Genomic DNA, 13,618 nt, shown 5'->3' with positions numbered 1-13,618 from the left:
AAAGTCCCCGTGTCGATCAGTAGTGGGATCGTGCCTGTGAGTAGACACTGCAGTGCATCTTGAGCGATACAGCGAGACTCAGTCTTTTGTGTGCACAGTTATTCTGTGGAATCTAATAAACAACAGCAGCAACAACAATTGAACACAAAATAAAACCCATATTGACCAAATTTAATGATCCAGTCCAGCCTTCGTTTATTATAATAAAGCACTCAATTGTTCTTAATGGCTACCCTGTTTTATAAATTTACACCAATGCGGTACATTTTTTCATACTGTCTCACAAATGTAATTTAGATGTCAATATTCTACAAATAGCCTATAATACATGTTTAATGATCAAAAAGCTGAAAATGTATAGATAGCAAATGGTTCATTGGTTAAAGTAGATCATTTTATTTTAAAAAAAAAAAGAAGCTCAACCAGATGTATTAAAATGAACTAGAAAAGATTAAGATAAATAGGCTTCTCTTATGCTAGATGGAAAACTCAGCCTAGGGCCTACATGTGGTTAAACAGCTATACATTAAATTAGTGTATTGTGCTGAATTAATTAATCTTTTTATTTAAAGGTATTTAGGAAGAAAATGTACCTTAAACGATATAGCTACCAAAGAGATTGTAAAATTATTTAGTTCACCCTGCCTAATCGTTCCCTGTTTTCATACACTAGAGGGCGCTGTGAGCCACTAGATTCAGTAGCAGCGCTGATTCTCGCAGCTCTCGCCGGGTGCAGTGGCGCGCGCCTGTAGTCCAAGCTACTGGGAGGCTGAGGCTGGAGGATCGCTTGAGCTCAGGGGTTCTGGACTGCAGTGGACTATGTCGATCGGGTGTCCGCACTAAGTTCGGTATCGATATGGTGATTCTGGGGGAGCCCAGGACCACCAGGTCGCCTAAGGAGGGGTGAACCGGCCCAGGTCGGAGACGGAGCAGGTCAAAGTCCCCGTGTCGATCAGTAGTGGGATCGCGCCTGTGAATAAACACTGCAGTGCATCCTGAGCGATACAGCGAGACTCAGTCTTTTGTGTGCACAGTTATTCTGTGGAATCTAATAAACAACAGCAGCAAAAACAATTGAACACAAAATAAAACCCATATTGACCAAATTTAATGATCCAGTCCAGCCTTCGTTTATTATAATAAAGCACTCAATTGTTCTTACCCTGTTATATAAATTTACACCAATGCGGTACATTTTTTCATACTGTCTCACAAATGTAATTTAGATGTCAATAATCTACAAATAGCCTATAATACATGTTTAATGATCAAACAGCTGAAAATGTATATAGATCGTGAATGGTTCATTGGCTAAAGTAGATCATTTTATAAAAAAAAAAAAAAGAAAGCTCAACCAGATGTATTAAAATGAACTAGAAAAGATTAAGATAAATAGGCTTCTCTTATGCTAGATGGAAAACTCAGCCTTGGGCCTACATGTTGTTAAACAGCTATACATTAAATTAGAGTATTGTGCTGAATTAATTTAGCTTTTTATTTAAAGGTATTTAAGAAGAAAATGTACCTTAAACAATATAGCTACCAAAGAGATTGTAAAAATATTTAGTTCACCCTGCCTAATCGTTCCCTGTTTTCATACACTAGATGGCGCTGTGAGCCACTAGATTCAGTAGCAGCGCTGATTCTCGCAGCTCTCGCCGGGTGCAGTGGCGCGCGCCTGTAGTCCAAGCTACTGGGAGGCTGAGGCTGGAGGATCGCTTGAGCTCAGGGGTTCTGGACTTTATTGGACTATGTCGATCGGGTGTCCGCACTAAGTTCGGTATCGATATGGTGCTTCTGGGGGAGCCCGGGACCACTAGGTCGCCTAAGGAGGGGTGAACCGGCCCAGGTTGGAGACGGAGCAGGTCAAAGTCCCCGTGTCGATCAGTAGTGGGATCGCGCCTGTGAATAGACACTGCAGTGCATCCTGAGCGATACAGCGAGACTTAGTCTTTTGTGGGAACAGTTATTCTGTAGAATCTAATAAACAGCAGCAACAACAAATGAACACAAAATAAAGCCCTTAATAGCCAAATAAAATGATGCAGTCCATTCTTTATTATAACAAAGTACATTTTTCGACAGACGGCTACCCTGTTAGATAAATTTACACCAATGCGTCATATTTTTTGTACTGTATCACAAATGTAATTTAGATGTCAGTATTTTACAAATAGCCTATAATACATATTTAAAGTCCCTGTAAAGTAAAAATTAAGTATGTGTTCTGAGTTTGTCACACCACAGAAAAATGTGTTATTAGCCACCCAGACAAATTTGAATGATAAAAAAAGCCGGCAACTACATAAAATAAGCTATCAAAATCTTGAAAAAATGAGCAGTATTCTCTGCTCTCAAACGCTGGGGGCGTGTCCGCTGGCTGCGCTGAAACCACGCCCACTCGCGGGAAAGCAGCCGACGGTGATATTTGTGATACTGCTTTCGAGACGGGGAGATGAAGGCCGAGGCGGGAGACAGTCGGTTCGGCCCCATTCACCAGTAACAGCGGATTATCAGTGAATCCCAATTGTCTCCGACGAAAGTTTATAAAACTCTTCGTGTAAAATGATCGCTACAGAGGCGGGTGTTGGCGGTGATCCTCAGCTTTCCATCAAGGTTGGCTCTTCACAAAATTAATCCACCTCTTCTTGATGTGATCGTTTTTAGGAAATTTAAATAAAGACACCGATCTGTTTTGTACATGATCGCATCCAGGTAGTACGCATTTCCGTGTCGAAGGCATAGCTAGCTAGCAAACTGTAGGCTGTAGTAACTAATAGTACTGACAGTATGGCCCTGTCCCAAATGGAACCCTAAGCACTCGCGGGCTTCCTCTGAGTCCGCACTTTCGCGACGTAACGCCGCTTTGAATGTTGGGAAGAAGTCTGCTGTGGAGTCCGCATCAGCGCGGGCTCGGCAAAAGTGCGCATCAAGGGCGCAATTCGACCGCAGAGGGGGCGCTCGCGAGCACCCTTCTGAGATCTAAAAATGACAAATGGGACACACTGCGGTCTCACGGACTTAACGGACACGCGCACGCGGCAGCCATTGTAAGTCCACAAGACCGAAAGTGCACATGAAGTGTGCCATTTGGGATTGGGCCTATCTCGCGATTGAGTGGCCTCAGTGCGTCATCAAGTAGGGGCGTGTCCAGGAGCTCAGGGGCTCCAGTGCGTCATCGAGCCCCGTTTTAGCCCCGCCCAAAAAATCCGGAAAATAGCAATAGTGAAAAACTGTTTAACAGTCTAACTCCACAATTCAGTAATTCACAGTTCACAGTCTTTGTAATATGTTTTAGCAATACATTTCTAACATTTATAATGGGTTTAGATTTTTTTTTTAGAATTGCCTTTACAGGGACTTTATCAAACAACAGCTGAAAATCTATAAATATAGCAATTAATTGGTTAAACTAAGATTATTTTATTTAAATTAGAATAGATTAAGATAAATAGGCTTCTCAGTTAAACAGCTATAATTTAATTGTATGTATTGTAATTTAGCAATTTAAAAAATATATATTTTTTAAGGAAAATGTACCACTTACCTTTTACAATATACGTAAATCATACAATATATAAGTCAATATGCTACACAGCAAAATCCCCAGTGTTAAATTAATACTCTCAGTGTTTATATGAGTCCAGAGTGTTATAAGTAACACCGAAGCAGTGTTAAAGCTAATGAGATAATTAAGTGATTAATTGAGTGATGATTGCGCATTATTGAAGACACCTGATGTTAACAAGCAGAATCACTGAAGGAGAAAATTAATTTAAAATGGTTACCATTATGGTGATCAGTGTTTAGTTTAGTTGGACTCTTGACCCTTACTTTATTAACTTTAGATTTTGTTTGAATGCAGTACGTAAGCTATAACAGCCAGATGAACAAAGAGAAAAGGTGATCTGATGGTGTTGGTTGTGTTTTAACATAATCATTATTTGACCTGAATCACTGAACTCATTGAGAGCATAATTTCTGAGTTAAGTTTACCTTATAGATTATAGCAGCGCTGTCCTTGTAGAGCATGCCATTTTTAACCTTTTCAATAAAATCCAAATGATCAAATCAATTACAAAAAAAAAAAAACTTTTTAAAAAGTATTTCAGGTAGGGACACACAGACATCAAGAATTTGCATATGAATCTCAGCAATGGTGACAAACAGATCAACTCTGATCATAAGCTCATTATTTATTCATGCAGCAATGCATGATGGGAGCCATGAATGAGTTGGTGGCACACAGAATGCACTGCAACATGCTTTATAATTGTCACTAGGGGTGGGCGGTATGACCAAAATTCTATTTCACGGTATGACTAATTTTATTTCACGGTAACGATATATTTCACGATATAGTTATTTATATATGTAGTTATTCTCGAAAAATCGACAAAAGGGGCTTTGTATAATAAATAAACCCAAATACTTTAGAAATGAAAAGTACTTCACATTGTTTTCTGTTTCTCTTATTTGGTAAATTATTTCTTTGGTAAACTATTTAGATAGCTAAATATAAACAAAACACACTCATCAACTTTTAGATGAACTGCCCCCAACTGATTGATATTAAATACAACTCATAGGTGCAATTAAACTTTAAATAAAGTGTTTCTGAATAATTTTTCAATCTCATGCTTTACTTCATCAATCAGTTTATAATATCTGAATATTTTATATTGAACTATTCTATTCATGATAAATTAGTTATTTCCTTTTAATTTTGTAGGATAGTAATACTAGTTATGTTTATCTGCAACATGACATCATGACTTTGCGTAAACATACACGCCACTTTCAAGTCAAGTGGCGTGTTATCTATACGCATTTTGAGCTATCCGCGTGTATGTCCACGCCGAAATGAACCGTCATCTTTTGCGTGTATGTCTACGCCGTTAAATGTCCGAGTGATTCCGCGTGTATGTGTACGCCGTTAAATGTCCGAGCGAAACGAATCAAAAAGTATATCTACGTCTGTGGAGCGATATTTTTTTTCCTAGGATGGTAGGGGAAGACTCATAAATGGTATTAACCCCAGTGACGGGTAGGTTTAGGGACGGGGTTGGGGTAGGTCATATATTTATATATACAGTAATGTAGTTAAGTCAACGGCGTTGATAAACACGCTGAAAAGCGATTATGCGTTGTAGCAACAATGACTTGTTTTAAGTAGCTCGAATTATTTATAGGGAATTTTAATAATTAATCATGAAATATGATTAATATATTTACATATTACAGTTAAATTATCGAAATTGAAAACCGATCGATCATATGTATGAATGGTAAATCATAACGAATTATAATTCCTCATTCATATATCAATGGTCTCATTACAGATCGATTATATGAGATAACTTTAAGGGAATTAATTTAGCTATCAAACAATCGGTTTGTCCAGCAAACAGCCGTAAGATTAACTTAGCAACTTCTCAACAAAGTTATCCCTTTTTATAAACTCCAAGGAATATCAATGTTCCGGCCGTGAACATTAATTTTCCTGTGTTTATAAAATTCAGGTTACTGAAATAGTAACAAATTGTAAAGCTTTGTAGCTAGACCAATCATTTCATTGACTTGTAAATGAGCACTTCAGGATCAATCAAGAATATGGTTTTAATAATTGAAACTACGGATACAGAATTCTACATTTAAACACGGGATACATGTATGTACAGTTAAACAGTAAAACTAATGAGACAGACGAATAACAAACAGGAGTGAGAGAGAGAGAGGTTGCGAGAGAGAAAGATTGGGAGAGAGAGAGAGAGAGAGAGAGAGAGAGAGAGAGAGAGAGAGAGAGAGAGAGAGAGAGAGAGAGAGAGAGAGAGAGTAAGAAGATCTGGAGAGATCTTCTGGTTTGGCAAAATTCATCACAGACACAGAACCTTTTGAGACACACAGATCAAATCCCCTGAATGTGGCAAACAGATCTTAAACCATCTAAATCGATAGGAATTACGATACTTGCATGGGTATTTCTCGTGGGCTGAGAACGAAAACATGTGTGTGTGTCTCTGTCCTCGCGTCATGCGTTCACGTGGTCTTTCAGAGCGGGCAAAGCGCGTTAGTTTGAATGAAGGCTTAAAGGTCTTTGTTTCTCCTGGTGTTGCTGAGGAAAACCGCGTCTTGCGTGTGTGTCCTTAAGAGCGGGTGCGTGCTTTCTCAGCTCTTCCGGGCGAGCGTGGTCGCCACAGATTCAAAGAGTCTCCTTCAGGTTGAAGATGCCGATTATGTTCATTTCACTGAAACTAAACGTAAGAAAAAGTCCGAAGACGAAAATAAAGAAAGATTAAAGAAAACGGAGAAAGCTCCCTAAGGAGCCATGGACCCAGAAACCTCTCACAGGAAAAAGCTCTCGTGTGTTCCCAAAGAAACTTCTGTGTCTCTTATGGAGAGGGGGGTTCACGCCTCTCTTTGCGCGAACCACACATGACCGTCCGCGGATCTGAAGCGGACACAGTTCTCTTTGTCAAGAATTCCCACTCTTTGACTGAGTCATGAGGAGATTGCATTTGAGTCGTTCGGCTCCTGAAATATGAAATGTGTAAAATAATGCACCTTACTTCATTATGCTATCGGAATTCGGCTCCGTTAGATTGAGCGAATTACAGACATATCAGACACGTCACATGAAGATTATCGGAATACAGAGTTACATACGATATGCATTTTATAAGCATTTAATGTTCCTTCACACGACTATAAAGCCATAATACCTGCTACCATGACCTAGGAAATATCAAATTCATGTTTATGCATTTCTTAAGTGGTTATACTTATAGACAATATAAGATTGCAGAGTCTATTCCTCTTTCTTCATCAGAATTCAAGTGGGAGCTGTGATTTCCCTTGGAATTCCTTTTGGGAGTCATAAAGTTTTATGACCTAGCAAGAGGGAGAGTTATAGAATCTTTCTTTAGAAATAAACTTAAGGTTCGAAGTTACAGAACAGTTAAAATTACATCTATAGAATAAGACAAAACTAATTAGATATGCATGCATACAGGAAGGTCGTTTGTGTGCGGGTATGTGTGGATGTGATTGTTCAGTCAGCGTTTTCTCCGGGGAATCCTGTGTGTGCGGATTTAAATTGACAATGCTCGTCTTGTCATCTTCGTAGGAAACCCTCGGGGCGCTCTCCGCGTGATCTCGCCAAAGCGGGGCTCTTGGTCAAATGTCTTTTGGTGGTAAACAAAGTCTTCTTTGACTTAATCATTAGAGAGAACTGCCGTGTGTGCGAATTGTAGTCAGTGACTCAATCAAGTCCGAACAAAACTTCTTTGTGTCACAGCCAAAAAGAAGGGTAGAGCTGTGGTTGATTAAATTAGCTTCCAGTAATTTTAATCCACTGACCAGGATTTGCTAATTCCGAACCTTTGGCCGGATACCCGTCAGTGTCGCTACAGCGTGTTGATAGCACGCCAAAAATAGAAATACGAATTTGCGTGTCATACATACGCCATTTCATGAGATCAGTCTGTTAAATGTGTTCCCCGGTACATTTTTGCCATGTCTGCTTAGGCTACACTGCGTTTTTAAGGGACTGGTTTTGCTCTTTTTCTGATATCTGGCAACCCGTCACCCTGCGCTTTAAGCAATAGAAGTTCAGAAGTGACTAGAAGGAGAGCAGCAGTTTGAAAACCGAACAGCAGCTACTGTTAGTGTTGACAAAGTAGCCTGGTTTAAATTATACACACCTTGTAACTGCGTCATTATTTGACCATAGCCCGGTGAACACCGCGCTCCCTCTCAGTGCGTGTGCACCATAGACAGTATAAGAAGGGTGTGCACGCACACGTCTTCTGCATCAGTAAAATGCGATTGGTTAATTTGAGTGTCAAGTTGTAATCACGTATCGAATCAAAGGAAGATTTTATCAGCTGGTTCGGTGGCCAATTGTTTTGAGTTAGAAATATAGCTATAACTCGCAATGCATATTTAGTATAATTTTGCCTCAGATAGGCTACAGGATTATACATTCACTTTAACAAGCAGGTTGTTCATTACCACGGGCGGCAAACTGTTTGCGTGTTTAAAAACTATACATAAGAGACGGAAAGATGCAGATAACTATACATTATTTAAGGTTATTTCTATTCGTTACGATATTGATATATGAACTGTTGTCCAGCTTTCCCCGTTGCTAGCGTGCACTCCTCTAATCTGTCGCCTGGGTGCTGCACTGTTAACTGCTGCGCCTTTCCCCCCGAAAATATCACGTTAACAACAACAACAACCCTTTAGAAAATGTAATTCCTTTGTGGATCCTCTTGATCTGCTTTCTCCGTGTTTCTTTTTACAATTCGCTGTGTTTCAATCTCACGCACGTTGCACGCGAGTTAACCACGCCCACTTATTTGCATGTCGCGGTATACACGGAATAAAAAAATCTGTTACGGTTGACATTTTCTACCGCGGTAACGATATATACCGTCATACCGCCCAGCCCTAATTGTCACCATTGTTGAGATTCACAGGCTGATTCTTGATCTCGGTGTCTATAAAAAAAATGTGAAAAAAACTTTTTGAATGTGAACAACTTTTAAGAATTTTTTTTGATTACATTGTAAAAGTAAAATCTTAAGTAAATCTAACTCAGAAATTGGGATCTATATGAGTTCAGTGATTCAGGTTAAATGATTGTGTAAAAACGATCATATTAAAAACACAACCAACTCCATCAGATCACCTTTTCTATTTGTTCATCTGGCTGTTATAACTCAGGTACAGCAGCCAAACAAAATCTAAAGTTAATGATTTAAGGGTCACCAGCCCAACTAAAGCAAACACTGATCTCCATAATGGTAACATAACAATTACGGTTTTCTCCTTCAGTGATTCTGCTTGTTAACATCAGGTGTCTTCAATAATGCTCAATCATCGCTCAATTAATCACTTAATTATCTCATTAACTTTAACACTGCTTCAGTGTTACTTATAACACTCTGAGTGTGGACTCATATAAACTCTGTTAATTTAACACTGGGGATTTTGCTGTGTACCTATTTTAACATGAAATACATCAAGACACAAAAGTAAACTGTGTTTCCCAACTGGTCTTTAATTGTGAATTGTGAGACTGTCAATACAGAATGTTTAATACAGTTGCATTACAACCTCGTTATAGTTCTTTGTTTACATTTGTTTATTATGACTTGTTACATTTGACTACTGTTTAGACTGGCGTTGTACACACAAACCCTCACCTGAAAGGGAGAGAAAAAGAGATTAATAAATAACATACAATCTGAAGCTGACCCAAATAACAAAATAAGACAGTAACAAAATAAGAGAGATTTTATTTACCCTGTCCTTGATTCCTATAAGAGGGGGAAAAGATTAGTCCATTAGTGAAGTCCTTTCAGAAGAAAACATCTCGCAACACCATTTCCCCATCCTTGTGTTGTTCAGTTGTTTGAAATAAAAAGATGAACTTACTGAACGCCCTGATTTTCCAGGAGGCACCTGTAAGTGGCGATCTCCTGCTCCAGACGGCTTTTGATGTCCAGCAGTACAGCATAGTCTCTGCCCTGCTGCTCAATGCCAGAGCGCACCTGACAAAGCTCTGCCTCCAATGAGTTGATATGCTTCTGAAAGCCTGCTAGCATAGCGCTGTACCTAGCCTCTGTTTCCAACAGTGAGCACTCCAGTGCTCCTTTCTGTGTGGGTGATGAGAACAGTCAAAAAGAAAAAAGACAAATTTACATTAATCCAAAAACAGTTACCTTGAATAGAACAAAACAAAGACAGGTTTATCTTTGATAACAGCTAGCTACAAATTGTATCTAAAGAACAAGGCTGAAAACTTTTGGCATACTTTAGGATTGTAAACAACAGCTACTGCTTCACTGTCCACTTTGCCTTAATTTAGTTTTGGAAGTCATGGATTAACACGCACATATGTGAACAAATATTATAACTCAACATTTAACATTAGTAACATTATTATTTAACATGTTCATGCCTCAGATAATGTATTACCAAAACTCTCTTTCCACTGACTCTCACAATCCTTTTCTTTCTTTCTTTCTTTCTTTCTTTCTTTCTTTCTTTCTTTCTTTCTTTCTTTCTTTCTTTCTTTCTTTCTTTCTTTCTTCATTACATTTCTTCATTCTCCATCACATTCTATATTTCCTATGTCTCACCTTGCTGATTTGAGACTGTAGCTCGATCTCCAGGCTCTGCAAAGTACGTCGCAAATCTGAGATCTTTGACCTAGAGGTTTCTAGGCACCCTGTGTTGGTGGCAGCATCTTTACACAGATCTGCCATCTTAAAGAGAGTCACAAACACACATACTATGTGAGCTATTTAACTCGTGATTCACATATATTGTTTCGCTGTATTACGGTAATACCACTCCAAACTGCAATTTAAAATCAAAAGTCTGCCACTATGATGGCTAATTAGTGTTCACATGTAGAGGAATTATAAGTCTCACCTTCTCTTTGAACCAGCACTCCTGTTTTCTGCAGTGTTTATCTATGATGGTCTCATAATGACAACGGATGTCTTCCAAAACCTTGTTCAGGTCTTGTTGAGGAGCAGCATCCACTTCCACACACACTTTTGTGTTTGTTAACTGACACAGTAGTGCTGCCACATCCTGCAAGCACGCATAGTTCAAGCATTATGGCTTTAAATTGTGTTTAAGTTATTGTTAAATTTAAGTTATTGCTTCCATCTTCATTTAAAAACATACAAAATTCTCATATGATTATTCTGCTACAGGCAAACTGCTACAAACCTCCTGGTGACTTTTCTTCAAATATACCAGCTCCTCCTGCAGAGCGCAGGTCTGCATCTCCAAGTCGGCCTTTGCCAGGCATGTCTTATCAAGTATGCGATGCAGGTTATCAATGTCAGCCTTCACACACTGCCGTATCAACGACTCATTCTCATATCTGATTGGTGAAAAGGTTGGAGGGGAATGAAATGATCATGTCTAAACATGACAATGATCTATGTACAAACAAAAATCTATATAGCAACACATCTTTAACTATTGTTAAATTTAAAAGATTAGCACTTATTTTTCATTGTTTCTTCTATGACTACATAAAAATATTGTATCTATGGCTGGATTACATCTGTTCAAATGAACATCTGTATATGTATGTACATACATTTGCTTGTATACATGTGTGTTTATATATGTGCCAGCCAGAGGTTGTGCTTCACTTTGAAGGACTAATTTTCCATTCTATTCTGTTTTTATTTGTCTTTGACAAAGTAATATACCTTACTGTTTACTTATGCGAAAAAGGAACACAAGTTAGAGCTTATCATTCTGTTTTTATTTGCCTTTAGAAAAGTATGAAAAGAACTAGATTTAAAAATGCCTTTAGAGAACTCACTTTATCCTGAAGTCCTCAGCAGCCAATTTAGAGTTGTCGATACGCAGGAGGATTTTGCCGTTGTTGATGGTAGCATCTTTAATCTACAATGAAGAGCATTGAAAAAACTATCAATGTAGCTCATTTATAACATTGAAACAAACATTATGTATTTGTCTATTTTTTTATCAATACTATTTACATTGTGTTACTGCAAACTGTTTTTTTATGCAGTGATATTTTAGTTCACAGGAATCTGAATCAGGAATCTGTGCCATTTTTATTAGAATCTCAGATTTCAGACACAAGATTTCCGCCCTTAATTGTCTCAAAACTTCCATGTTGTACCTTTTCCTGAAGGCAATCGATGGTTTTCAAGTAGCAACTGTAGTCCCTCTGGCAGACCGGCCCCTTCTTCTCATAGTACTCGCGGATCTGCCTCTCCAGAGTGGCATTGGCAGTCTCCAGAAAGTGCACCTTATCTAGGTAGGATGCCAGACGGTCATTCAGGTTTTGCATGGTGGCCTTCTCGGTCTTCTGGAGGTAGTCATAATCTCTTCCATAGCACCCTCCAGCCATGATTCTTGCACCAAATCTTTCATCGTGTCCTCCACTGTACAGTCTGCCGTGACATCTGTATGCTCCATCAATTCTGTATGGTGGACATGGGGAGCAAGTATTCGAACGAAAAGAGCAGGAAGAGATGCGTGTCCTTCCTCCAAAACCGCAGCCATAAACACTGTAGGCTTTGGGAGCAACTGTACCACAATGACCTGGAATGATTATGGATTTGGAACTGGTCTCAGGGCACGGTTTGAGGCAGGTGTCAGAGCAGGTCTCAGAGTAAGTCTTCAGACAGGTCTCGGGGCAGGTCTTGGGGAAGGTGAAGGAGCAGGGCTTGGGGCAGATCTCAGAGCAGGTCTCAGGGCAGGTCTTCAGACAGGTCTCGGGGCAGGTCTTGGGGAAGGTGAAGGAGCAGGGCTTGGGGCAGGTGTCAGAGCAGGTCTCAGAGTAAGTCTTCAGACAGGTCTCAGGGCAGTTCTCGGGGATGGTGAAGGAGCAGGGCTTGGGGCAGATCTCAGAGCTGGTCTCAGGGCAGGTCTTCAGACAGGTCTCGGGGCAGGTCTTGGGGAAGGTGAAGGAGCAGGGCTTGGGGCAGGTGTCAGAGCAGGTCTCAGAGTAAGTCTTCAGACAGGTCTCGGGGATGGTGAAGGAGCAGGGCTTGGGGCAGATCTCAGAGCAGGTCTCAGGGCAGGTCTTCAGACGGGTCTCGGGGAAGGTGAAGGAGCAGGGCTTGGGGCAGGTGTCAGAGCAGGTCTCAGGGCGAGTCTTCAGACAGGTCTCGGGGAAGGTGAAGGAGCAGGGCTTGGGGCAGATCTCAGAGCTGGTCTCAGGGCAGGTCTTCAGACGGGTCTCGGGGAAGGTGAAGGAGCAGGGCTTGGGGCAGGTGTCAGAGCAGGTCTCAGAGTAAGTCTTCAGACAGGTCTCGGGGAAGGTGATGGAGCAGGGCTTGGGGCAGGTGTCAGAGCAGGTCTCAGAGTAAGTCTTCAGACAGGTCTCGGGGAAGGTGATGGAGCAAGGCTTGGAGCAGATCTCGGAGCTGGTCTCAGGGCAGGTCTTCAGACGGGTCTTGGGGCAGGTCTTGGGAAAGGTGAATGAGCAGGGCTTGGGGCAGGTGTCAGAGCAGGTCTCAGAGTAAGTCTTCAAACAGGTCTCGGGGAAGGTGAAGGAGCAAGGATCGGAGCAGATCTCGGAGCAGGTCTCAGGGCAAGTCCTCAGACAGGTCTCGGGGCAGACCTCAGGGAAGGCGAAGGAGCACGGCTTGGAGCAGATCTCGGAACAGGTCTCAGGGTAGGTCTTCAGACAGGTTTCAGGGCATGTGATGGAGCAGGTTTCAGAGCAGGTCTTCAGAGAAGTCTCGGTGCAGGCTTTCGAGCATGACATGGTGGATCAATGCAGAAATGGGACGATTGCAAAAGGGGCACGACACAAAAAGTCTTTAGAGATGTCCTGAAGTATATGGTGCCTTTGAACCAAGCTCTGTCCTGTTATATAGTTAGAGCTTGAGGGCGGGTTCTACACTCTGTTGATGGGTGTGTCCGATCGTGAAGCCAGCACCAGCAATATTGGTACTCAATGACCAGAGAGTTGAGTTTCCACCCTAATGAGGAAACTGCAAAGGAATGAATGTGTGTGTGTATTTATGTCTGAATAAAAGATGGTGCCCCAGTGGATAAACCAGACACTTATGAGTAAGTTTAACAATTCATACTCTAT

The 13,618-nt window shown here is 40.7% G+C and overlaps 1 protein-coding gene and 1 long non-coding RNA gene across 3 annotated transcripts; one reads left to right on the top strand and one right to left on the bottom strand.

The window, feature by feature from the left end:
- Nucleotides 1-9,396: 9,396 nt before the first annotated feature.
- Nucleotides 9,397-12,132, bottom strand: LOC130086640 (keratin, type I cytoskeletal 19-like). The gene is made up of 6 exons (XM_056252739.1): nt 11,690-12,132; nt 11,363-11,445; nt 10,753-10,909; nt 10,447-10,611; nt 10,152-10,277; nt 9,397-9,665 (listed from the first exon to the last, which is right to left on the bottom strand). The coding sequence occupies exons 1-6, from the start codon at nt 11,918-11,920 to the stop codon at nt 9,441-9,443; spliced, it is 987 nt and encodes a 328-aa protein (XP_056108714.1). The 5' UTR covers nt 11,921-12,132; the 3' UTR covers nt 9,397-9,440.
- Nucleotides 12,133-12,488: 356 nt separating this feature from the next.
- On the top strand, nt 12,489-13,131 carry LOC130086649 (uncharacterized). 2 transcript variants are annotated; one of them, XR_008807243.1, is made up of 4 exons: nt 12,489-12,536; nt 12,681-12,740; nt 12,897-12,956; nt 13,053-13,131. It is a non-coding gene; the product is annotated as an uncharacterized LOC130086649 (long non-coding RNA). The 2 variants fall into 2 exon arrangements; XR_008807242.1 differs by lacking the exon at nt 12,489-12,536 and having other exon boundaries at nt 12,672-12,740.
- The last annotated feature ends 487 nt before the right edge of the window (nt 13,132-13,618 follow it).

The sequence above is a fragment of the Rhinichthys klamathensis genome, unplaced genomic scaffold, assembly GCF_029890125.1.
Source record: "Rhinichthys klamathensis goyatoka isolate OS25496 unplaced genomic scaffold, OSU_Roscu_1.1 h1tg000098l_1, whole genome shotgun sequence".
In the NCBI taxonomy this organism is placed as follows: domain Eukaryota; kingdom Metazoa; phylum Chordata; class Actinopteri; order Cypriniformes; family Leuciscidae; genus Rhinichthys; species Rhinichthys klamathensis.
Note: the sequence above shows the minus strand (reverse complement) of the source record. Positions and strands in the feature narration are given on the sequence as shown.

Coding starts and splice junctions, on each gene's coding strand:
- LOC130086640 (XM_056252739.1), bottom strand. CDS start 11,920: ATGGCTGGAGGGTGCTATGGAAGAGATTATGACTACCTCCAGAAGACC. Junction 11,446..11,689: donor TCGATTGCCTTCAGGAAAAG/GTACAACATGGA, acceptor TCTTCATTGTAG/ATTAAAGATGCTACCATCAA. Junction 10,612..10,752: donor TGAAGAAAAGTCACCAGGAG/GTTTGTAGCAGT, acceptor GCGTGCTTGCAG/GATGTGGCAGCACTACTGTG.